The 26,513-nt window shown below is 43.4% G+C and overlaps 1 protein-coding gene across 1 annotated transcript in view; it reads right to left on the bottom strand.

Moving 5' to 3' along the window:
• abca12 (ATP-binding cassette, sub-family A (ABC1), member 12) overlaps positions 1-26,513 on the bottom strand; it is a 100,089-nt gene that overhangs the window by 49,280 nt on the left and 24,296 nt on the right. Inside the window, exons 21-43 of the mRNA XM_070448137.1 lie at positions 24,599-26,416; positions 23,894-24,273; positions 23,404-23,526; positions 22,831-22,918; positions 22,027-22,178; positions 21,393-21,523; positions 20,975-21,117; positions 19,265-19,441; positions 18,901-19,124; positions 16,911-17,040; positions 16,678-16,833; positions 16,348-16,444; positions 15,869-16,221; positions 14,294-15,742; positions 13,772-14,066; positions 13,284-13,509; positions 12,728-12,831; positions 8,842-8,948; positions 8,290-8,498; positions 8,077-8,153; positions 4,737-4,867; positions 4,246-4,416; positions 2,722-2,886 (exon numbers count right to left, since the gene is read on the bottom strand). Of these exons, the coding sequence (XP_070304238.1) occupies positions 2,722-2,886; positions 4,246-4,416; positions 4,737-4,867; positions 8,077-8,153; positions 8,290-8,498; positions 8,842-8,948; positions 12,728-12,831; positions 13,284-13,509; positions 13,772-14,066; positions 14,294-15,742; positions 15,869-16,221; positions 16,348-16,444; positions 16,678-16,833; positions 16,911-17,040; positions 18,901-19,124; positions 19,265-19,441; positions 20,975-21,117; positions 21,393-21,523; positions 22,027-22,178; positions 22,831-22,918; positions 23,404-23,526; positions 23,894-24,273; positions 24,599-26,416 (6,906 nt within the window). The remainder of the gene's footprint in view (positions 1-2,721; positions 2,887-4,245; positions 4,417-4,736; positions 4,868-8,076; positions 8,154-8,289; positions 8,499-8,841; positions 8,949-12,727; positions 12,832-13,283; positions 13,510-13,771; positions 14,067-14,293; positions 15,743-15,868; positions 16,222-16,347; positions 16,445-16,677; positions 16,834-16,910; positions 17,041-18,900; positions 19,125-19,264; positions 19,442-20,974; positions 21,118-21,392; positions 21,524-22,026; positions 22,179-22,830; positions 22,919-23,403; positions 23,527-23,893; positions 24,274-24,598; positions 26,417-26,513) is intronic.

The following is a 26,513-nucleotide window of genomic DNA, read 5'->3' as shown; positions in this document are numbered from 1 at the left end:
TCAATTCACTCCTATCTCCAGTATGAGTAGAGCTCTATATCAAACTCAGCCATTCACTACTATCTCAGTATGAGTAGAGCTCTATATACAGACTCAGCCATTCACAACTATCTCAGTATGAGTAGAGCTGCTATATTCAGACTCAGCCATTCACTACTATCTCAGTATGAGTAGAGCTCTATATCAGACTCAGCCATTTCACTCTATCTCAGTATGAGTAGAGCTTTATATCAGACTCAGCCATTCACAACTATCTCAGTATGAGTAGAGCTCTATATCAGACTCAGCCATTCACTACTATCTCAGTATGAGTAGAGCTCTATATCAGACTCAGCCATTCACTACTATCTCAGTATGAGTAGAGCTCTATATCAGACTCAGCCATTCACTACTATCTCAGTATGAGTAGAGCTCTATATCAGACTCAGCCATTCACAACTATCTCAGTATGAGTAGAGTCTTATATCAGACTCAGCCATTCACAACTATCTCAGTATGAGTAGAGCTCTATATCAGACTCAGCCATTCACACTATCTCAGTATGAGTAGAGCTCTATATCAGACTCAGCCATTCACAACTATCTCAGTATGAGTAGAGCTCTATATCAGACTCAGCATTCACACTATCTCAGTATGAGTAGAGCTCTATATCAGACTCAGCCATTCACTACTATCTCAGTATGAGTAGAGCTCTATATCAGACTCAGCCATTCACAACTATCTCAGTATGAGTAGAGCTCTATATCAAACTCAGCCATTCACTACTATCTCAGTATGAGTAGAGCTCTATATCAGACTCAGCCATTCACTACTATCTCAGTATGAGTAGAGCTCTATATCAGACCTCAGCCATTCACAACTATCTCAGTATGAGTAGAGCTCTATATCAGACTCAGCCATTCACTACTATCTCAGTATGAGTAGAGCTCATATTCAGACTCAGCCATTCACAACTATCTCAGTATGAGTAAGCTCTATACAGACTCAGCCAATCACTACTACCTCAGTATGAGTAGAGCTCTATACAAACTCAGCCATTCACTACTATCTCAGTATGAGTAGAGCTCTATATCAGACTCAGCATTCACAACTATCTCAGTATGAGTAGAGCTCTATATCAGACTCAGCCATTCACAACTATCTCAGTATGAGTAGAGCTCTATATCAAACTCACCCATTCACAACTATCTCAGTATGAGTAGAGCTCTATATCAGACTCAGCCATTCACAACTATCTCAGTATGAGTAGAGCTTCTATAATCAGACCCAGCATTCACTACTATCTCAGTATGAGTAGAGCTCTATATCAGACTCAGCCATTCACACTATCTCAGTATGAGTAGAGCTCTATATCAGACTCAGCCATTCACTACTATCTCAGTATGAGTAGAGCTCTATATCAGACTCAGCCATTCACAACTATCTCAGTATGAGTAGAGCTCTATATCAGACTCAGCCATTCACAACTATCTCAGTATGAGTAGAGCTCTATATCAAACTCAGCCATTCACAACTATCTCAGTATGAGTAGAGCTCTATATCAGACTCAGCCATTCACAACTATCTCAGTATGAGTAGAGCTCTATATCAGACTCAGCCATTCACTACTATCTCAGTATGAGTAGAGCTCTATATCAGACTCAGCATTCACAACTATCTCAGTATGAGTAGAGCTCTATATCAGACTCAGCCATTCACTACTATCTCAGTATGAGTAGAGCTCTATATCAGACTCGCCATTCACAACTAATCTCAGTATGAGTAGAGCTCTATGTAATACTCCATAGGGTCTCCTAAAGAAACACAATACTACTGTTCTATCTAATTATGTGTGTTTGTCTCAGTATGAGCAGAAGGAGAGAAAGAAACAGGAAGACAGAGACAGGTAGACAGACTGCTAGCTACAATCCTCCCAGATTGTCGCAGCATCATGCTTTAATACTCACACTGCGGAACTCTGGGTCAGAGACCAGGTTGAGGTCTCGTATGGAGAACATGTAGTCCTGCAGGTGGGCGATGGCAGGAAGCAGCTTGCCCATCATGTCCGTCAGGAACTTGACCATCTGCAGCATGAACCCCACTATGCTCTGCATCTCACTGGACAGCATCAGCTGTGGAGAGACATATGGAGGGACATTAGTTTCACACAGTAGACAGCTGAACCCTCTGTCATTAGGACTAGGCTGTAGACAGCTGTACCCTCTGTCATTAGGACTAGGCTGTAGACAGCTGTAACCTCTGTCATTAGGACTAGGCTGTAGACAGCTGAACCCTCTGTCATTAGGACTAGGCTGTAGACAGCTGTACCACTGTCATTAGGACTAGGCTGTAGACAGCTGAACCCTCTGTCATTAGGACTAGGCTGTAGACAGCTGAACCTCTGTCATTAGGACTAGGCTGTAGACAACTCTCTCAACAACAAAGGAACTATCTCAGTATGAGTAGAGCTCTATATCAGACTCAGCCATTCACTACTATCTCAGTATGAGTAGAGCTCTATATCAGACTCAGCCATTCACAACTATCTCAGTATGAGTAGAGCTCTATGTAATACTCCATAGGGTCTCCATAAAGAAACACAATACTACTGTTCTATCTAATTATGTGTGTTTGTCTCAGTATGAGCAGAAGGAGAGAAAGAAACAGGAAGACAGAGACAGGTAGACAGACTGCTAGCTACAATCCTCCCAGATTGTCGCAGCATCATGCTTTAATACTCACACTGCGGAACTCTGGGTCAGAGACCAGGTTGAGGTCTCGTATGGAGAACATGTAGTCCTGCAGGTGGGCGATGGCAGGAAGCAGCTTGCCCATCATGTCCGTCAGGAACTTGACCATCTGCAGCATGAACCCCACTATGCTCTGCATCTCACTGGACAGCATCAGCTGTGGAGAGACATATGACCGGGACCATTGTATTCACATCAGTTAGCCACATGTAACCGCCCAGCTTGAAACTCTGTCATTAGGACTAGGCTGTAGACAGCTGTACATCTGTCATTAGGACTAGGCTGTAGACAGCTGAACCTGTCATTAGGACTAGGCTGTAGACAGCTGAACCCTCTGTCATTAGGACTAGGCTGTAGACAGCTGAACTCTGTCAGTAGGACTATGGCTGTAGACAGCTGTACCCTCTGTCATTAGGACTAGGCTGTAGACAGCTGACCCTCTGTCATAGAGCTAGGCTGTAGACAGCTGAACCCTCTGTCATTAGGACTAGGCTGTAGACAGCTGAACCTCTGTCATTAGGACTAGGCTGTAGACAGCTGAACCCTCTGTCATTAGAATAGGCTGTAGACAGCTACCCTCTGTCATTAGGACTAGGCTGTAGACAGCTGAACCCTCTGTCATTAGGACTAGGCTGTAGACAGCTGAACCCTCTGTCATTTAGGACTAGGCTGTAGACAGCTGTACCCTCTGTCATTAGGACTAGGCTGTAGCCAGCTGAACCCTCTGTCATTAGGACTAGGCTGTAGACAGCTGAACCCTCTGTCATTAGGACTAGGCTGTAGACAGCTGAACCCTCTGTCATTAGGACTAGGCTGTAGACAGCTGAACCCTCTGTCATTAGACTAGGCTGTAGACAGCTGAACCCTCTGTCATTAGGACTAGGCTGTGTACGCACCAGCGAAGCCCTTTTTGGGAAAAAAACCCCTCCCCCCCTCTGTCATTAGGACTAGGCTGTAGACAGCTGAACCCTCTGTCATTAGGACTAGGCTGTAGACAGCTGTACTCTGTCGTCTGAGAGCCTGTGGACAGAATCAACCTTTGGCCTTACTGTCCTTAATTACATTACATGTCTACCTATCTCAGGGTTTCTTAATCCCGGTCCTGGTGATCCAAAGGGGTGCACATTTTTGTTTTTGCCCTAGCACTACACACCTAGCACTACACACCTAGCACTACACACCTAGCACTACACACCTAGCACTACACACCTAGCACTACACACCTAGCACTACACACCTGATTCCACCAATCAACGCATCATCAAACCTTTGATTAATGGAATCAGACGTGTAGTGCTAGTGATAAAACAAAAATGTGTACTAGTTTGGGTCCCCAGACGCACATATAGTCACAGAGAATTCCGATGTGTAACCTTTACATGACCTGCCCTGGCACTGAGACATAACCATTCCTTACCCTGTAGACGACACTCTCCATGTGGACGTAGCAAGCCAACAGCACTATGAAGTTGTACTGTAAAACTGCTGAGATGGCAGGTTTCACACACACACATACCCTGTATATCACGTTCTCCATGTGGACGTAGCGAGCCACGATGACTACAAAGTTGTACCACTGGTTTATAGGCAGGTTGCAGAAGACCCGGAAGATGAGCTGCTCTGTGCTATTCATCTGCAGGCTGGTTGGGTCCCTGCAGTGGTGCATGTTAGCCAGCCACGCTAGGATCTAGAGGGGAGATAGAGATTGTGTATGGGTCAGATCACTAGATATAGTACTAGCTAGTAGCAAATTAGAAGAGTAAGAACATATGATGGAGAGAAGAGAGAGAGATGTTTCACTGCAGTGGTGCATGTTAGCCAGCCAGGCTAGGATCTACAGTAGACATAGAGAGGTTGAAGACTGGTCTGACTTTCATGACAACTTCTAAAAATTATGATTATATGATTTCTCTCTCTTTTTGAGATAATTGTATTTGGTGTTATTGTTACACATCCTATGGGCATCACAGCTGATCTGTGGCTTAGAATAAGCTGAGGTGAGCTCACCTGGAAGTTGCTGTTAGGCATGGTGGTCTCCATCAGCAGGTGGAGGATCTCAGGTGGGATGTCAGTGTAACGCTGGACCTCCAGAGCAAATGCTGTCTTGTTCCTCAAGAGCTCCGACATTTTCACCACACCTAGGAAATACAATACAATAGGTGACTGCAGAGAAAATACAGGAGGTTCAACACCTTGACCACACCTGTAGAAAAAATGTAACAAGTGACTGAAGAGAAAATACAGGATCTTGACCACACCTGGGAAACATAAAATATATATTTTACATGATATATTTATACGTTGGCCTCCTGAGTGGCGCAGCGGTCTAAGGCACTGCATCGCAGTGCTTGAAGCGTCACTAAAAATTAGGGTTCGATCCCGGGCTGTGTCGCAGCCGGCCGCGACCGGGAGACCCATGAGTCGGCGCACAATTGGCCCAGCGTTGTCTGGGTTAGGGGAGGGTTTGGCCGGCCACATGCACACAGACACGGTTGCCAGTTGTACGGTGTTTCCTCCAACACATTGGTGCGGCTGGCTTCTGGGTTAAGCGAGCATTGTGTCAAGAAGCAGCGAGGCTTGGCAGGGTCGTGTTTCAGAGGACGCATGGCTCTCGATCTTTGCCTCTACCAAGTCCGTACAGGAGTTGCAGCGATGGGACAAGACTGTAACTACCAATTGGGGAGAAAAAAGGGTAAAAAGTACAATATATATAAATATATATACAGTACCAGTCAAAAGTTTGGACACATCAAMCCATTCAAGATTTTTTCTCTATTTTTACTAGTTTCTACATTGCAGAATAATAGTGAAGATATCAAAACTATGAAATAACACATATGGAATCATGTAGTAACCAAAAAAGTGTTGAACAAATCAAAATATATTTTATATTTGAGATTCCTCAAAGTAACCACCCTTTGCCTTGATGACAGCTTTGCACAATCTTGGCATTCTCTCAATCAGCTTCATGAGGTTGGAATGCATTTCAATTAACAGGTGTGCCTTGTTAAAATGTAATATGTGGAATTTATTTCCTTCTTAATGTGTTTGAGCCAATCAGTTGTGTTGTGACAAGTTAGGGGTGGTATACAGACGATAGCCCTACTTGGTAAAAGACCAAGTCCATATTATGGCAAGAACAGCTCAAATAAGCAAAGAGAAGTGACAGTCCATCATTACTTTAAGACATGAAGGTCAGTCAATATGGAGAATTTCAAGAACTTTCTTCAAGTGCAGTCGCAAAAACAATCAAGTGCTATGATGAAACTGGCTCTCATGAGTACTGCCACAGGAAAGGAAGACCCAGAGTTACCTCTGCTGCAGAGGATAAGTTCATTAGAGTTACCAGCCTCAGAAACTGCAGCCCAAATAAATGCTCCACAGAGTTCAAGCAGCAGACACATCACAACATCAACTGTTCAGAGGAGACTACGTGAATCAGGCCTTTGTGGTCGAATTGCTACAATGAAACCACTACTAAAGGACACCAATAAGAAGAAAATACTTTCTTGGTCCAAGAAACCTGAGCAATGGACATTAAACCGGTGGAAATCTGTCCTTTGGTCTGATGAGTCCAAATTTGAGATTTAAAATAACATCAAAATGATCAGAAATACAGTGTAGACATTGTTAATGTTGTAAATGAATGACTATTGTAGCTGGAAACGGCTGTTTTTAATGGAATATCTACATAGGTGTACAGAGGCCCATTATCAGCAACCATCACCCCTGTGTTCCAATGGCATGTTGTGTTAGCTAATCCAAGTTGATCATTTTAAAAGGCTAATTGATTATTAGAAAACCCTTTTGCAATTATGTTAGCACAGCTGAAAACTGTTGTTCTGATTAAAGCAGCAATAAAACTGGCCTTCTTTAGACTAGTTGAGTGTCTGGAGCATCAGCATTTGTGGGTTCGAATACAGGCTCAAAATGGCTAGAAACAAAGAACTTTCTTCTGTAATTCATCAGTCTATTCTTGTTCTGAGAAATGAAGGCTATTCCATGCGAGAATTTGCCAAGAAACTGAAGATCTCGTACAACGCTGTGTACTACTCCCTTCACAGAACAGCGTAAACTGGCTCTAACCAGAATAGAAAGAGGAGTGGGAGGCCCCGGTTCACAACTGAGCAAGAGGACAAGTACATTAGATTGTCTAGTTTGAGAAACAGACACCTCACAAGTCCTCAACTGGCAGCTTTAAATAAATAGTGCCCGCAAAACATCAGTCTCAACGTCAACAGTGAAGAGGCGACTCTGGGATGCTGGCCTTCTAGGCTGAATTGCAAAGAAAACGCCAAATCTCAGACTGGCCAATAAAAATAAAAGATTAAGATGGGCAAAAGAACACAGACACTGGACAGAGGAACTCTGTGTGATGCTCCAGATACTCAACTAGTGTAAAGAAGGCCAGTTTTATTGCTTCTTTAATCAGACAACAGTTTTCAGCTGTGCTAACGTAATTGCAAAAAGGTTTTCTAATGATCAATTAGCCTTTTAAAATGATAAACTTGGATTAGCTAACACAACTTGCCATTGGAACACAGGAGTGATGGTTGCTGATAATGGGCCTCTGTATGGGCCTCTGTACGCCTATGTAGATGATTCCATAAAAAATAAGCCGTTTCCAGCTTTCAAAAACAAGGMCATTGCTAAGTGACCCCAAACGTTTAAACTGTAGTGTATATTTAGGCAATAAGGTCCAAGAGGGTGTGGTATATGGCCAATATACCAGGGCTAAGGGCTGTTCTTATGCACAATGCAAACCCCCGAGGTACCTTATTGGGATTATAAACTGGTTTCCCTCGTAATTAGAGCAGTAAATGTTTTGTCATACGTGTGGTATATGGTCTAATATACCACTGCTGTCAGCCAATCATCATTCAGAGCTCGAACCACCCAGGTTATAATTATATTTAAAGGTGGTATATTATAAGTAATTCTAAAAGCAGTACGGGCTGCATGTTCAGAAGAGCAAAATACATTACATGAGCTTTACGCTTCATAGTATAATTAGGCAATTAGCTAACAAATTATCTAAGTGATTAGCTAATTAACCCTGAATTAATAAGCAATTAGCTCATTAATGACTTAGCTTATCGAGTAGAGTAATTGAAGTAATGGGGCAGTGGTGCCTGGAGTTGATCTAGTCTAGTGGTTAAGGCCACTGCCTCCAGCACATATTGTCCCCCTGCCTGCATGAGATTGAATCCCGGGCCTCACCATCCTTCTCACCTCTGTATCTCCCTTTAATGAATCTATCTATCTATCTCCCCTTCATCCATGCCTGTCACCGTCAAAAACAACAATAAAATCCGAATAAATAAATGTTGAAAAGTAATTGGTATACCTGGAGAGGTCATGTTGATGTTGAGGGTTTTCAGGCTGCTGATGTTCAGGCCAAGCGTCTGGGTGAGTGCAGAGGTCCTGTGTCACAAACATGCACAGGCATATCACACACATGCACACACAAACATTTGTCAACGATAACTTCCATTTACACAATATACCATTTAGTTCTTCATTTATTTTTAAGTCTACATGTCCTACAATGTCTCCATACCAGTTTATGTTGACATTGTAGGTGTTGGGGTCTCCTATGAAGGTTTGGAACAGAGCTTCAAACAGGTCAGAGCTGTCCTGGACCAGACTCCGGGTCATTATGTGGAAGGCCTGGAGAATGGGCATGGCAGTCTCACACAGGAACCCTGGGCCAAGAGACAGAGCCTGCATCACCTGTTGGATGGAGTCCATATCCTCCAGCGCACACACCTGCAACACAAGTTACAAGTTTATTTGCAATGTGTAATGAATAGGCCTACATTGAAAATCTCACTCACGAAGCAGAACGTGCAAGATGAGTCATATGGACTGTGAATTTTGTCCGTATAGAAGGCCAATGGTAGCAGTCAAAACACTGTAAATAAAACATGTTACTGTATGTGTGTGTGTCTTGTTGTAGAACACATGTAGCTCCTCGCTGTTACAACAAATGTCTGTGCCTACCCTAGTCTTGGTGATGTTATGGTAGTCTAGACATTATTCCAGAGAGAATAGCCTCTATATCCCTCTCGCCCTACAGATGAAAGTTTCATGAGAAGTACTGTGTTCTAACCGTAGAGGTCAGGGAGACCAGTCTGTTGCTGAAGTTTCCATCTGACCAGCTGCTGCTGAAGAGTTCAGACCCTAACTGGATGGTCTGGAGTAGGAGGTGTAGGTTCACTTTGGAGGGAGGGAGAGAAGGAGGGAGTGAGAGGGAGAGAGAGAGCGTGGGAGGGAAAGGGAGGGCAGTAGAGATGTGTTAAGGTGACATGGTAACACAGTGTCCCACAGGGCATCATTACCACCTCTATTTCAGGGTGGCTTCTCTGAACAGCAAGCACCAAATTATGTGGGACCCTGCATACTACTGACAAGGCAAAGGGACCAACCCCTGCGTCCCAAATGGCACCCTATTCCTCACATAGTGCACTACTTAGGTCTCTGGTCAAAGCAGTGAGACCTCAAGGCGAAACATCTAATTAAAACGAGACACGAACTACGGTGAATGGTAAATATTGGTGCACTGCATTGAAAACCCAGAAGAAAAGCGAGTGACTTAACATACTCTTTGAATCATTTAGGATCTCAGGGGTACTGCAGTGGAGAAAATAATAAAAAGGGTATGATCCTCAAGCTAGGATCATACCTCTGGGAAATGAAAGGGTTGTAGCTGAAGTAGCTGTGGTGCAGTTTTACAAGTGACTATATTGCATATACAGAGATATAACCTTGTTACGTGGCATTATAAAACAAGTACAGTAGCCAATTAAAATGTGGTCACAAAGCTATTATATTTGTGCGTGGGGGGCGGGGGGGGGTATTTAGTGATTGAATTCTTACTTGGCTAATGCGATTTAATAATGTTTAATAAGGTGCAGAGTGTCTTTCTCTTGGAGATGTGCCATATGCCTCCTGGCTTATCTGGAGTTCTAACAAAGCTCACATTATTAAGCCTATCCTATTGCACTGCCTGGTTTCAATATGAAATATGTCCATTATATAATAATGGTGTTTGGAATATGGCTACATTAAAAACAAATTGTGCGCAATGATGTATATAAACTCTGGATTTCTGATGCTATGTATTGGCCAATGAGAGGCTTTGAAGCCACCGGTCAGCCATATTGGCACTCCCCAGAAGGAGCAGTCCTCCATAGGAATGGATGGAATCCTACAGTATTTTAATTGAATAGGAAAACATGACACGTATTTAAGCATATATTTTTTTGTTGTAGTGGGGACAGTAACATTAGTACTTTCAAAAAATTATATTTTAAGGAAAATGTAGATATTTTTTGTATGTTTCGCTCACATAATATACCAATAAGGCACAAGAGGCAGTGCTGTATCATGAATACAGTCACATGTAAATGGCGTTGTTTGGACCGACACGATACCAACATTAAAATGACAATGAATTACACATTTTCATCAAAACTTTCATCAAATTTCATTCTTCCACCTCAAGATATTGTCTGGACAAAAATGTGGTCGTTAGTTCTTTTGGTCATGTTGCTACAAACGCGACCCAGTTGTTAATTATTTTTCACAAATTTGCTATGCAAAAGGACTGGTCGTCCGTTCTAAACAGAATGGTTGCTATGCAGGCTGGATAATGTTCTTGTCACTTGTCACCGACTTCAGATGACTCAGTCATGTCAAACATTGAAACTGGAATGACAGTCCACTAGCTGCATTTTTGTTTGTTTGAGTTATGTTCTATTGGCATTTACTTGGATATGTCCATGATAAAGACGTTGATGTGTGATTCAACTAGCTCTACAGTATGTATGGTACTACAGAGATCAGAATTCAAAAGTGAAACATTGTTTCCAAGGTCAGACAGGCAGACAGAGAGACTTATATTAACCCCTGCTGTATGAAACTAAATGCCAGGCTGGAAGCAAGGAGAAATAATGTGTGAGTAGAGATAAATACAAGCGCTGATTGAACAACATGAGCATGATATTCTTATGGAGTGATCATTTTCATATGGAACTGTTAGCAGGCATTCGTGTGTCTATGACGGCGAATACAGCATAGCTTGGAAAGCTGCTCGTCCAATCAGTATCCAGGATCCAAACAACCAGTTTTATAATATAACTTTGAAGTATGCATTAAGATGTTGATAGTATCATAAAATTGGCAAAAACAAATGTAGACATTAAAAAATGCATTTCTATAGCTTCCAAAATATTTTTTACAATGGTGGGGTAGTGCCAAGATGGAGGCACGAGGCACGATGGCTTCAAAACAGCTCCCCTGTCAGTCATCTAGTGTATATAAATAATTGATTGCGTGGGATTCCTCAAGTAGGAGTTCCTAGTAGGAGTTATATAAAGGTCAAATAGAGAGGCGGAGGGAAGGTCTGACTTCTGACTTTTTCTGACTTCTGTATCAGAGGACACCTGACACGTGGAGCTGTAGAAATCAAATAATGCATATGAACATTTAACAGTGTGAAGACTGCATGTGGTTGTCTGTGAGGGTTAGGTCTGTAGGAGTCTAGAGTCGCCGCTACGCAATTAGACACAATGTGAGTAGGAGGAGGAAAGACACCAGGGGAGATTGTCTGTGAGAGAAGTGGAGTTAGTAGGAGAACATATAGTTAGAGGCGTTTTGGAAAGAAATTATTTATTCTAGAATGTTCTTATTTAAATGTATTTAGGTACATCTTCCCACTCTAAATCAACTAATATGGCAGCTTAATGACTTTACACATTTTGGATATTATGATAACATTGTGCCACCAGTAGTAACACCAATGATGGTAACACTAATGAGACATTTTAGGTTGTTGAGGATATTTTCTTAAACGGAGGCCAAAGACGCTCAAATCAAGGTTATGCTCAAATCAATGTTATTAACCCTTTAAAAATAATTGACTAAAGTGATATGATTAAAAATGTTGCTCACAATGTTATTTCCCTTCATTTACATTTAGTAACAACAAGTGACACTTTTGGATTTAGACACACCAAATTATCAATGGAATCCTCAAATTGATGACATTCTAAAAGGGTGTGATAAGCGAATAATTTTCTTTAATATAGACACCTCCCCCGATAACAGTTTGCCACTGGAGGGAATGCTCAAGGTCCTTGTATGTMTTCGTAAAGAGTGATTTTCAAGGCGCTAACATTAATGACATATGGCATAACTGAGGGACAGAAATTATACTAGTAAATAAAATAGGTATTTTGATAGCTTTGTTTGTTTATAATAATCTATACAATATGATAAATACTTTTGTTCACTTTCTAGCATTCATAATAGATAGATATCTCTAAATCCCCAAAATATGTCACTATTAACTCTACACATCACTACTGGGGACAAGCCAGTTTGCTTACCCTACTGTAAGTACTTTGAACAATGCATAAACATTGTATAAAGGACTTGCATTATGTTTTATAATTGATAAACATCTCAATATAAAGAAAAACATGTMTGATGTGTAACTATTTGTCATTTTAAAGTGTTTTCATGGTTGCAAAGGCAAGGGCAAATGCTACCGCAACTCAAGAACGACCCCACTACATTTGACCAGAGCCCTATGGCCCTTGGTCAGAAGTACTACACTAAATAGGGAATAGGGTGCCATTTGGGATGTAGGCCTAGTTAGAGATATTCTAGGGTTAGAGGCTAGGATAATGGAAGAATGAAGAAAAGTAATCTTGCCCACTCAGCGCATTCCCCTCCATCAAACTAACGATGGAAACTAAATGGGATTTTTTTGTCTTTGTAATGTCTTTCTGGAGCCAATCGGTCAGGTCTATAGTGAGACTCTTGTCTCCTTTATTTATCAACCATTTAAACAACGTGAGTCCTATTGAGCAATACATCTAATTTCAAGGGAGTCCTGACTGAGCCATGAGCCTCTGAACCACTAAGAGAGGAGGGGGAGGGAGTCAATAATTGATTGACTTGTAAATGAAGAGTAAAGTAACTAGGCTTACCTTGTGATTCAGTGGCCAGGCCCATTGTGATATTCTTAATAAGGGGAGCATAGGGAAGGTCCTCGGGAACCCTGTTAGATATGTCTGTCAGAACCATCGTCAACCTGTGGGAGTGTGCGGAAGACGAAAAACCATCATCATCAGCTGCTCCTCTCATTTCTGCATGTAGTACTGTAAACTACAATTAGTTACATCTTTTATCATGGTTGTTATGCACATGATCCTAACAGACTAGATTACAATATTAGTAGATTATAGTATTAAAGTAAACACCAAGTAACTGGAAAATACTGCTTCTGAGATAAAAGAATAAGTCATCCAAGCTGAGATCTCTGTATGCTACACCTGTGAGCACAAGCTATTGTCATGGGACAGATGGGACACTTATTCAGCTTCATTAACCATTTATCTCCAAAGCAACAGAAAAACTTAGCCTGGTCCCAGACCTGTTTGTGCTTGATAGCCAACGTCTATGATCATTTTCATGCCAACGACCATAGAAGTTGGCAGGACAGGACAAACAGATATGCAATCAGTCTAAAAACAGAAAACGAACTTGTGTGTCCAGTTGGTCTCGTTCATCATTAGCAGATGTCCAGTGTTCATCTTGGCTGCAGCCAGTACCAGACGAGCCACGCTGGCCTCCATGCTAGTGTTTGCCAGGCCCAGGAGACCCTGAACGTTATGGAGAAGCAGCTGGGTGATATCAGCAGTCTGGGCCAGGGGGCCTCGGCCTGACCGTAACACCTGCAACATCTTCTGGATGGCATGTTCCAGGTCGCCTAAATGGTTAACAGACACAAATATAGTCCTTTCTACAGTGCTAGTTTTAATGTAAGCATTCCTTCAAGGAGGAACAAGTATATATTGGTTAATTTGTTTGAATCAATACATTAAAAATGTTTAGCAAATGTTTTGCTTGATCTTAATTGTAAGTGCTCATCCATGGAGCAGATAATTATAGCTTGCCAGTCCCTGACACAAGAGGGACCATTACCTTGTATCATAGTTCCCTGGTACAAAAAAAGATGGAGAAAGAATTACCTATGATACTGCCTGTTGTCTGCAGGCTGGGGTATGAAGACAGAGAGACCAGGAGACTCTGAACCGAGCTAGAGATGACAGCCATAGCGCCGGCTATGTCCCCAGTGGTGGCGGTGTAGTTGATAGCCATGGTGGTGATGTGCAAGATATGGAGGGAGACGTTGAAGTAGTGTTCACTGCCATCGGGCATCAGKGGTGCCACAGCCATGGCAGCCCGGTTGAGGGATGCCAACATGGAGGGTACGTGGACGGCTGATTGGGGCATTGATAAACCTTGCCACAGGCTGGTGGACACCTGGTGATGATGATGATGATGTTTTTTAATTGTYCAAAAATCATTGTACAAATAGCCAGCCACAAGCTCAATTGCAAGAACAATTTACAACGTAATGATTCAATATGAAACATTACAAATATGGCTAACATATTTACTGTTGACCCCCTTATGTATGCATTCATAAAGCACTTATAACAGTTACATAAGACATTATAATATCTGTCAAAGGCAGTCACAAACATTACCTGTTGTGACACTCTAAACAGGACCTGGACCGTGGCACCAGCACTGTCCCCCTGGTACCCTGTTGGGGTGTTGGTTAGGTTGAGCATGGTAAGGATAGACATGGTGACCTGCTTGGAGATCCCCAGGAAGGATGGAGGGATCTGGGCCGTGTTGGAGACCCCAGAGAGGGCAGCGAGAAGGACCGGCTCCAGAGGGAGAACGTATATTCTCTGGTCCTCAGGCAGAAAGGCCACCAGGGCAAGGAAAGTCTGATTGATCATTGCCTCTTTCTCGTGAGGGCTGCTGAAGTTGTGACCTTCAGCGGAGAGGTTGAACAGGGTATGAGTGGCTAAGGCACTGTTCAGGAAGAGAGGGTGAGTGATGGACTGGATCGGCTTCCTGTCCGGAAGGGTTGTCTCCCTATCAGAGGCCAGGAGATGATCCAGTGAGGCAGAGAGCATGCTTGTAGCCTTCATCATCTTCTTCATGTCCCGTGGGTGTGAAACCAGCCGTGCAAAGCCTTTCACCATCTGGCCAGAGGTGTTGAGGTACATCAGGCTGTCCGTGGGTAGGTAAGAGGTGAACACAGCAATGGTCTGGTCTAGAGCCATCATGTACGGAGCCAGACTCATGTAAGCTTCTGGTCTGGACAGAGAGCTGAGGATGTTCTGAATAATAGCATTGATCTGAGATGTAATATCAGAGACCTCTTCAAGGTTATCCGCCAGGATGTCGTTGAAGGCGGTGAGAAACTGAACGGCCATGTTGGATCCATTGTTGGGGCCACTGTAGATGATCCTTGCCACCTCAGCACTCAGCTGCCTAACCATATGCTCCACCCTCTGGGCGACCTGTAGTGGGGGATGCTGGGACAGCACCATGGCCATGTCCGCCATCTTGCCCAGGCCTGCTGACAACTTCTGTATCTTGGCCAAGTCCTCCATGATCCAGTCTTCATGTGCTATCTCCACGAATAGCTGGCTGTATGCCTGCCACTGTTTGGGGAGGGTGAGGTAGGAGAGGATGCCCAGGGCCACGTCGATGGGGTCGTCCAGAGGAGGGGGGACTGAGGGGCCCCATGTCACGGCTCCGGCCCTGGACATGGACCTGGAGACGTTCCCCATGGGTGGTAGTGATGGTGGTACCATGCCCATGTCCCTAGAGACCCCTTTGAGCACTACAGACAAGTCAGGGTTGCCGAAGAACATATGGGCAGTCTCCATGATGTCTGGCATGGTGGGTGGCATTGCCAGGGCCTGGAACAAGACAGGGTAGTCCAAGTAGAACAGATCAAGGAAGTCATCCATTGGCTCTTTAATTGGCTCCTCCCTCATCAATTCGCGGCGGACCCTCCTGGACACACCCTCATTGTGGTGGGGGAAGGGACTCCTGCTCCGCCCGGTCATCTCGTCTTGTAATTGGCTCAGGTAGTAGTCCAGCGGGGCGAAGAGATCACTGGTCTGAGATACCTAAAAATGCAGAAAAAAAGGCCAGCACCTACTTGAATATGATTTGCAATTGAAGCTTTGTGTTTATTTTCTTTAACTTATAATAACATCATATCTTCATTAACCACATGCATGTGTCTGGGATACCTGTCTGAGCATGGTGATGACGTGCTCTGCTAGCTCCACAAACATCTCAGAGATGGGAGGGAAGGGGACACTCATCTGTCTCAAAGTGGATAAGAAGGCCTTCACCACCTCGTACATCCTGGGCAGAGCCTGGGTTACCAGATCCAACCCGGTGGCGGTAGAGGAGCCCCACCAGCCGCTGAACTCAATAGCCTTCTCCAGGATGAGGTTTGTGGCGTTGGCAGATAGGAACTGTTCCATGACGCCGTAGACAATAGGCCAGTCTCCCAGAAACTGTACACGGACCAGCTCCCTGATCATATCTTTCAGCAGCTTGTTGATCGACCCTCCGTCTGGCCTGGAGAAGATGTTCTCTGTGAATGGATGAATGAAAGAATGGATGAATGAGTTTCAATTTCTGTCTTGTAACATTCATGTGACCAATCATTTATGTGATAATTAGACACAATTTTAAATGACATAACAGTGCAAAGTTGTACCTGTGAGTATGGCCTGGATGGAGTCCTGGGTGAGATTAGACCCGGTGAGGAGCATCTCCAGGGCTTCCATCAGGAGGTGCTGGGCAGATGTGGCATTCTGCAATAGAATAGAATCGTTTATTGTCCATTTGGTGAAAACTGAAATTCCGCTTCTGCCTTTTCCCAACACCCCCAGACAGACACACACACTCTCTCTCACACACACACACACACACACACACACAAATGTTGAGAGGCACAGGGGTCAGAAACCACCGGGTGCATGGAGAGCACTTTAGGGTTAAGTGATTGCCTTGATCAATGGCACAAAGGAAGAAGATGGCACAGCACCTGTAGGAGCTGGCTGTAGACCATGGTGTAGTTGATAGTCATCTCCATGGCTTGGAGGTAGGGACGCATCCACAGGTCCAGGTCCTCGGTGAAGTTCATGCCTGTCAGGAGGATCTCCATGGCTTCCATGAACACATGCTGGGCGGAGGTGGAGTTCTGAAATAGAATAGAATAGTTTACGCACACACACACACACACGCGCACACACACATTGAGGGGAGATTGTAAGATACCTGGAGTAGATGGCTATTCTCCAGAGTGTAGTTTAGGGTCATCTCTACAGCCAGAAGGTAGGGTCTCATCCAGGGGTTGTCCATGGCCAGGGCATCCAGCTGCTCCAAGGCCATCCTAAGATCCTGAGTACTGGGGAGGACAAGAGACATGGATTAGGACCAATGACTGTACAACTAATCATTTACAACAAGAATATACAGATCTGTATGTTTAAGGTTATGACTGTGAGTGAGGACAATAGGGAGCGGTTTCCAAGCTCAATGGAGAATATGTGTCCGGGAAACAGGCCCTATGTGTTAAAGACATAGATAAATTGAATGCTTTCACATATATTATAATTTCATACATGCAGGACAGAAATGCTACTTATGTGTCAGTGAAACTACTCTCCCATTAGTGAAATAGCAGCAAGAGATATGTTGGTGTCAGAAACAAAGAATATAATAGCATATAGCTAAAGTTGGATAGCCTGTGGTTAAATTGAAACAGAGAATGTATTTACTGTATGCTTTCATGTACTGCAACTGCTACACTTTTCSCCTACATAAAATAATAATGACTCAGTAATACCATTATTTCATTCATCTGGATTGAATATAATCATAATTCATCATTTATTTTTTGGGGGGTACTTATTCATAATTTTGGGATATAATTTAGGCCGTGGTATAAGATTGTTTCTTCTGTGGGATATTTCCATTACAGTGGTCAGTGATCTACGACTCTCACCGTCAAACTTGGTCTACATCCCTATTCCCTTCATAGAGCGCTATCACATTGGGCCCTGGTCAAAAGTAGTACACTATATAGGGAATAGGGTGCCATTTGGGATGCAATCGTGATTGATTCCATGAGATATGTATAATGTGATTCTTATCAGCACTGAGTTCATTATTACAGAAAAGGAAATCAATTAAAGAGGAAAAGAGACTTAGATAACTGAATAATAGTTAGACATCACTATCTGCACACACACACACACACACACACAAACACACACACACACACACACACACACACACACACACACACACACAACACACACACACACACACACACACACACACACACACACACAGATGAGTCACAGGATCTGTGTTCAGGTAAAGAGTTAAACTAAACTAATGCACATTTGATTGTTCCAAATTCTCTAATGTAATTTAGGAAGGAATCTAAATTGGTTTGCCTCTGGTTTGTGCGTGTAGGTGATAAAATGACTGTGATTTGTGTCTTTATTGGTCATTTAATTCTCTCTCTAACCCTCTGAGATAAACATTTTATTCTGCCTAATGCTTTTCTCCTCGTCCTTCTCGATGTCTTGTATTTGAGCACTCCCAGGGCCCATATTCACAAAGTGTGTCAGAGAAGAAGGGCCGTTCTAGGATCAGTTTTGCCTTCCAGATCATAATGAATATGATTATATGGACAGGGCAAACCTGATCCTAGCTCAGCACTCCTACTCTGGGATGCTTTTTGAATACAGTCAGAGAAACAGCTTATAAACAGCTTATAAAGTAAACAGGGTGTGTCAATCGGGTATACTGAGAAAGGCAGAATAAACAAAAACACAAAGCAGCACCGGAGATGACTTGCACTCTTCCTCTGACTGTCAAAGTTTACCTTGTGGTGACCCAAAACAACCATTAGTGGCACATAGAAACAAAGTAATGCGAAGGTCTGGTCAGGTAAGTATTTGTCACTGTTATACCCTTTTTACACTATTGTTCTGACCCAAACCGTCCTATACTGATATTTTCATTTCACATTGTCCTTTCCAGCCACTACCATATGGTGGATACGTAACCAGGCCAATGCAGTACAGCTCAGCTCGGATCAGTCATGTGAAAGGGGCATTRGTGTTTTGGTTGTTAACTAATATATAATAATAATATTTAGTAGACACTTTTGGGTGTCCCCAGGGGGAATTGAACCTGCAGAACTTGGGATTGCAAGTGCCATGCTATACCAACTGAGCCACACAGTACTCACCTCTGGCTCAGTTGTAGTTGGAGAAACTGTGCGTTCCAGTGAGCCTGGTCCTCGGTGGTCATATTAAGTCCCTGTAGCTGGTACAATGTGTTGAACAGCATTGCACCAAGCTGCTCAGTAACTATGGTGCGGTTAACCTGGACCCAGTAGAACGAACGCAGAGCTGCCACCATCATAGCTGCTGTAGTGTCCACTGATACTGGCCCATGCCCCATCCCCATGCCCTGGGAAGAGAACACAACAGAAGACAACAGGCAAAGGAGCTGTGTCAGTAACGTAGCAGCAGAGATTACTAGGTGCTACCACAGTGCCCTCTAGTGGGGAAGTTTTACAAACTGAAATCCTAGTGATTACTACTACTCACGGTCATGTTTGGATTGGCATAGACATAGTTGGACGCAGCATCGGCCTCCATGACTGGTAGCAGGCTGATGTTACACCACAAACCCAGGCTGGCCTCACTCAGCCCAGCCGCCTCTCTAACTGGCTCCCAGGCTTTCAGGACCTGCCTGCACTCCAAGGTCTTACTCCTATTAGCAGCCTATGATGGGGGAAAAACAGCAACAAGGAGGGACAGTGAATTGTGATTTCTACTTAATTGTTTAAAAAACAAAACAGCTTAACAGAAGAATGGGATTAAATAATAATAATAATAAACTAATTGACATCAAGACAAACGTGGGGAAATGGACTCATTCTTCTCCACAAGCAGTTCCAGTAAAGAGAAGGGCAGAAGATTCACACCGTTATCAGTGATAATCTTGAAGACTGCATACTGTGTCATACATACAATGGGGGATAAAATATCGGCCTTATTTGACTTCTTTATTCTGGACAGTCATCAGATTCTCTCTAGGGTAAACACACAACAATACAGTATATCATATGAAGGGTAATAGAACAGAYGATTAAGTAAGCCGGTCAAGTGTGTCAATAAAACTTGTATAGCCTCCATATTTATGTAGAAACACTTCCTTTTATTGTATAAATATGTATGGCATGACTAAGAGTTTGGTCACATGAAAGGTAATCTATTGAGAATGAATCATAAAACTTACTAAAACTAAACTCAATGGTGTAGTTTTTCCTTGTCTCTTTTCCTTGTTGGATCACCCACAACTTGAAAGGAAGTTGGGGAAGCTGTGACCTATTCTCTTTCTATTCATCTTTTATTGTACCTTATTGTCCAAGCTTGGGCGTGGGCTGGAATCTCAGGGGAGAACTTTGTCCTGATCCACATGAACCCTTTTCACACTGTCATACCAACTCAAACTAAACTGTGCTGGCTCTGATATTTTATTTCAATTTGTTCTTTTCAGCATGGTTCCAGCATCTATGGTGGATGTGTAACCTGGCCAGCTCAGTACTGCTTAGTTTGGTTTGGCTAGGTAATGTGAAAATACCTATTGTGATACATCTCCCTCCTGATTCTTAAGGTTGTGAAACTGTTCTAGACAACTTTTTTAGGCAATATTGACAGGTAATGTGGCTTACAACGAGATGGGGTATGAGATACTAGGGCAATCAGTTTTGGCAACGGTCAACTGAATATATATATCTTTTTTACTGAAAACAATGATCTTGGCCCACCGTTTAGAGTGCAAAGGTGAGTCTATGCTCATTGTGTTGTCGTTAAGAACATCTCTGAACCAGATTTTAAAAAGTATATTTGATATTTGTGACCATTCCTGAGACTGTTCTCTCAGTGACAGATATCTAAACAGACAAACAATAGCCTACCCAAGTCAGGATGAATGTTCAAAACATGAGGAGCCAATTGTCTTTCAACAGCAGCATAGCTTGAGGTATTTAGTTTCCCTTCCACTGAAGCCATCAAACCGGTAAATTCTTTAACAATTGAACATGAATTCATGAACTTGGCCCATGTGTTATTTATTGTGAAGAGCATGACATTCCTAGTGAGCACTGAGGACATTGTGTTACCAACCACGTAACCTAGTAAATGTCACGAAGAGGGTGAGAACCAGCAGTTCTCACCAGCAGAACCAGCAGTTCTCAGCAGTAAGGCAGAAAGAAGAAAACAGAAAGACTGCAGCCAGTGCTCTGACCAAACCTGTATGGCAGCTTCCACAGTGAGCTCGATGGCAAGGATCATTCCCTCAGACACGTCAGCCATATTGAAATCACTGCCATTCACAGCTTGTACCAACTCTGACATCAGGACAGCCAGTGGCTTCTGGAAACTCAAGATGAATGCTGGGAAAGAGAGAGAAAAGGGGGGGGGGGGCAGAGAGAGAGATAAAGAGAGAGAGAGAGAGAGTTTTACAATGGGACACTTATGGGAGCATTTGTGAGCAACTAAGATAAGTATTTGCATAAATAAATTTCAATGCTAGGCTACAGTTCACCAAATCCCTAACTTGTGTATCTCATGTACTGTATGTCTAATGTACAGAATTACTAGCAATCTGTGGTACAAAGGAAACAACAGTGCTGTCAAGGGTGTATGGAAAGCTGCCTCTCAGTCTCACCTGTCTCAGCCTGCATATTGTTGACCAAGGCTCCCATGACTTGGCTCATGACAGAAACAGCAGGGGAAACAGAGTCCCACACCGGGGTGTCCCTGAGTGTCGACAGGAGGGCCCCAATCATCCCCTCCAACCTGACAACACAGGGAAGCACTTGGTTTAGAAACTTTACAACCAACATAATATAGCTAACTTAAAACTATCACTATATACACAACAGGTGGTTATGTTGTGGCCCTCAATACTATACAATAAAATATAATACTATACTACCAAAACATACATGATAATGTGCTCCCCACTGACTAAAATATAATACTATATTTTATTTAACTAGGCAAGTCAATTATTATTCACAATGACAGCCTACCCCAGCCAAACCCAGACGACGCTGAGCCAATTGTGCGCCGCGCTATGGGACTCACAATCACGGCCGGATGTGAAACAGCCTGGATTCAAACCAAGGAATGTAGTGACACCTCTTGCACTGAGATGCAGTGCCTTAGACCACTGCGCCACTCGGTAGCCCAAGCATGCTATACTATACTACCTTACTATAGTTAAAACACCATGGTAATTCTCTCCCCATCTAACCAGATACCACTTTCTTCCTTGTACCGATGACCCCTGAACGTACTTATCCCAGCTGCTTTGGTTAGCCTGCTGAGTGAGGATCTGTATCAGCACAGGGAGTATGTCAGGGAGCATCTCAGGAGAAGGCAGAGGGAAAGGCATGATACCCTGCTGCCCAAGGATGAGGGGTAGCACAGAGTTTAGGAGACCAGTCATCTGAAAGGATACAAAAATATCATGTTGCTAGTGTTCTCCATTGGAAAACTATTAACAACAGCACCATTTATTAAGGCATGGTTATTAGACAGAAGGAAAGATTGACTAACTGAAATTATTATTGGAATTGTCCACGCCATGAGCTACTGTGACTCTTGAATGTCAGTGACAGCTCAATCTTTGTATTTTTACATTTTGTATTAAACCTTCATTTAACTAGGCAAGTCAGTAACCCATTGAGGAAAAACACTGACACATATTATAAGATGTAAACTGGACAAACCACAAAATATACAATCTTGATATCTGCATCGGATAGCATTTTGTGCTTTGGCATGTTGTTGACTGCCTGAGGTATATGTCATACAACTGACAAGCCTACAGCACATGTATAAAGATGACTTTGCAGAACTGCCACTGTCGTAGAAGGAATTTGATTATTATTTWAAAAAATTACCTCTAATTAACTAGGCAAGTCAATTAAGAACAAATTCTTATTTTCAATGACGGTCTAGGAACAGTGGTCATGGACAGAACAACAGATTTGTACCTTGTCAGCTCGGGCATTCGAACCAACGCTCTAACCACGAGGCTACCCTGCCGCCCCATTTCACTGATAATAAACGCAAAGGTATAATATATAATGCCTTACCTGACCAGCAATTTCTGCAAGGTTTTCAGCAGTCATATCATTACCAATGTTAGCCCATAGACTCATGTTGCTCCAAGGGCCCATGTTGCTAACTGTTGACGATAATAATGTTACAATTATGAAAAATGACAGCATATCGTTAGCTATTAACATAACTGTAGCCAACAATCAAACAAATCGATAGCTTCTGTTAGCTAACTTAATTGTTTCCAAGAAGACACAGATTCTGACAGTGAGACAGATAGATGTACAATATTTTGCCATGTTGATTTCTGGCCACTGTTAATATACAGATACAGTCATTGTTTTCCTAGAGGACACAATAAACTGTGCTTAAAGTGTCTGGCTGAGATCCTGGTAGGGTTATTTAATAATGAAGTGTATGGTGCCAGCAGTACTATATCACAGGCCATTAGGACAGTAGACGCACTGTCCCAAATTGCCACCTTTCCCTATATAGTAGTGCACTACCCTATGGTCCCTGGTCAAATGTAGCGCACTACTGTATGTAGAGAATAGGGTGCCATTTGGGACGTAGTCCTACAGTGATATTGAGGAGCTGTTATAGGCAACTTGCCTTGGCTTTGGCTGGAGTCCAGGATGACATGAGTGATGTTGATGATGACAGAGAGATAGACCTGGGCACTGCTGTCAGGGGCCAGGAGGCCCTGGACCATCTTCAGCTCGTTCACAATGCTGAGAGGAAAGAAAATGTAATTGTTATCGTTATGTTATCGTTTATCGTCATCAGCAGCAGCAAAAGTAGCAGTATCATTGTCATCATCTTCACTGTGAGGGGAGGGAGTAACAAAACAACCTGATGATAATATTTTTTGTCATCATCAACAGCATCATCCTAAAAAACACTGACGTCTTCTGATTTTCAGTGAGCATTTAGAATCAGTAAGGTTACATCCCAAATAGCACCCTATTATCTCAGGAACTTCTTTTGACCAGGATCCACGCACAGCACTACTGCCATTTGGGACGCACAGCACTACTGCCATTTGGGACGCAACCTAAAATACATTAATATTGACAGTCCACACACAGTACAACTCACATCTCATTCCACTTATCAGGCCCGCCAGGTCTGGAGACTGTCTCAAGGTAGGTGCTAATGAACCTGAACCCTGGCAACAGATACCCAACAGCCTCCTGGGGGACCAGCAATCTAACCACACCCTCTGCCCTCCTGACAATCTCCATGGTGATGTTGAGTGACTGGGCGTTGCTCATGTTAGGTCTGAATGCCAGCTGGAGGGCATCCTGAAGAATAATCTGGACCTCTTCACCCTGTAGAATACCCTGGATCTCTGCAGTGCCGTTCTGTGGTGTGAGGTCCATGGTGAAGCCACTCAGGACAGAGCTTGCAGCATCCATGATCGCCTGGATGAACTGGTCACTACCCAGACCTCCTTCCTGACTGGCCACCAACAGAACCTGAAAGGATAGGAGAGGAAAGGAGAGGAGAGGAACGGAGAGGAGAAAACAAAATAAAAAAATAGAAGAAAAGGGAGAAGATAAGAGAAGAAAATAGAAGATACAAGATGTAGTGTTATAAATCCCCAAGTGGAAATTAGTTTGTCTGTCATACTACAGCCATAGGGGGTGTAATCCTAATTTAAAAGTATCCATTTTCACTTTGTATCCCATTTACAGTTAAAATTCACCCCATAGTAAAATATTTACAAATACTGTCAACATTGTAAAATTGCAAAATAAGTCTTCTGACCTCAATGGGACTACCTGTGTAAAATGAAATTACCTGGTTGAGAGTCTGGCTGTTGTGTTGGATGGCTGTGAGGTAGGCCTGTTGCTCTGGGGTGAGGAAAGAGCCAAGAGTCCTGAGAAGTTGCTGGAGGTCCATCCCAGGAGTAGTCACGTTCATCATCCCACCGCTTATGTTCCAATGCAGCATATTGGTCAGGACCTGGGTCACACGGGGCTGTCTCAGCCAATCCTGTGTCAGGTTGAGGTACTCCCTGATCTGGGTTTCGACCTCGCTTAACAAGCTGTGGTTTAGCCAGTTTAAGTTCCCGAAAGAGTTCTGCAAAACTTCTTGGTAAGCAATGTTTAACTTTAACAGGTTCAGGTTTTCATTGAGTATCCTGATGACCGATTGGCCGATTTTACTCACATCTGTTCCATTGATGGGGTATTGGATACTTCTCATCAAATACTCAACCTCTTTACTAACAGAGATGGTGAATTCTGTCTGAGAGAGTTGGAGAGCCAGCTGCATCTCTGCGATACGGAAGAAAGGGTCAAGGATTTCTGAGAAGGCACTGGTGCTGGTTTCATTCTCTAGCTTCCTCAGGTACCACTGTGCTATCTCCAAATACACTTTCTGTGCGTAATTTGGATCCTGCATAAGTGGATCAGTGGAATTGAGTGAGTAGACTGGAGAATGTCCAGTGGCGGACAGTTCGATCAAACCCTCAAGCACAGGGAGTTCATTATTGATCAGGGTTTCGGCCTCATTAATCAAGCTGTAGTTTAGCCAATTGTTCCCCATAACCGCTTGGTAAGCAATGTTTAACTTGAACAGGTCCAGGTTACCCTTGAGTATCCTGATGACCGATTGGCCGATTTTACTCACGTCTGTCCCGTTGATAGGGTATTGGATACTTCTCATCAAATACTCAACCTCTTTACTAACAAAGATGGTAAATTCAGTCTGAGAGAGTTGGAGAGCCAGCTGCATCTCTGCCATATGGAAGAAAGGGTCCAGGAGTTCTGAGAAGGTACTGGTTCTGGTCACATTCTCTAGCTTCCTCAGATACCACTGTGCCATCTCCAAATACACCTTCTGTACATTACCCGAGTCCTGCATCAGTGGATCAGTGGAATTGTGTGAGTAGACTGGAGACTGTCCAGAGGCGGACAGTTTGATTAAACCCTCAAGGACATGGAGCTCGTTACTGATCAGCTCCACAGACTCCAGGTTGAGATGCTGTAGATTCTCTCTGATGCTGGCTATGGTAGCTGTAATAGCCTCAGTTGTTGGTATGAGTGGGGTTGGGCCAGAGCCGGCGGCAAGGCCGATACTCACAGAGTGGTTGACCAGGATGGGGAGGAGGGAGATTAGCGCTGTGCAGTTGGACTGGCATCCCGGAGGTATAGGCAGCGCAAGGATAAAACCAGTGACTCTCTCACTCACCTCCAGTGCACACTGGGCCAGGCTGATGGGATTGTTGGGCTGGGGCTCCAGGCATTGTTGCACGTTGATGACGCCCATGATGCTAGCCAGGAGAGCTGGTGCGTTGGTTGCGCCGGCCAGGGCAGCCATCTTCTTCAGCTCCCCCAGGGTAAGGTTGGATTGTAGCATAGCTTGCTGGAGAGAGGTAACGCTGATGTTGGGAGTCGATGTAATCTGCTGGAGGAAGAAGGCAGTCCGGTCCACGGTCTTGAGGACAGACTCTGGCGTGACGGACATATTGTTAGACATGTCGGTATCGTGCCAGGCGAAGAGGAGAGTAAGCAGGTTGACAGTCACTTTCATGGACTCCTGGCTTGGCATGCTGGGTTTAGCTTGGCCCCCACTGAACATGTGGTCCCCACTAGCTGCCAGGATCTGGAGCACCTGTAATAATAACAATAATAATACAAATAATAATACATTGGATTTAAAATGCCTTTAAAAAAAATGAAGGACAATGGATGGCAAAACAAATACAAAA

The sequence above is a fragment of the Salvelinus sp. IW2-2015 genome, linkage group LG2 (assembly GCF_002910315.2).
Source record: "Salvelinus sp. IW2-2015 linkage group LG2, ASM291031v2, whole genome shotgun sequence".
Lineage (NCBI taxonomy): Eukaryota > Metazoa > Chordata > Actinopteri > Salmoniformes > Salmonidae > Salvelinus > Salvelinus sp. IW2-2015.
This window is presented reverse-complemented; position numbering and strand designations above follow the sequence as displayed.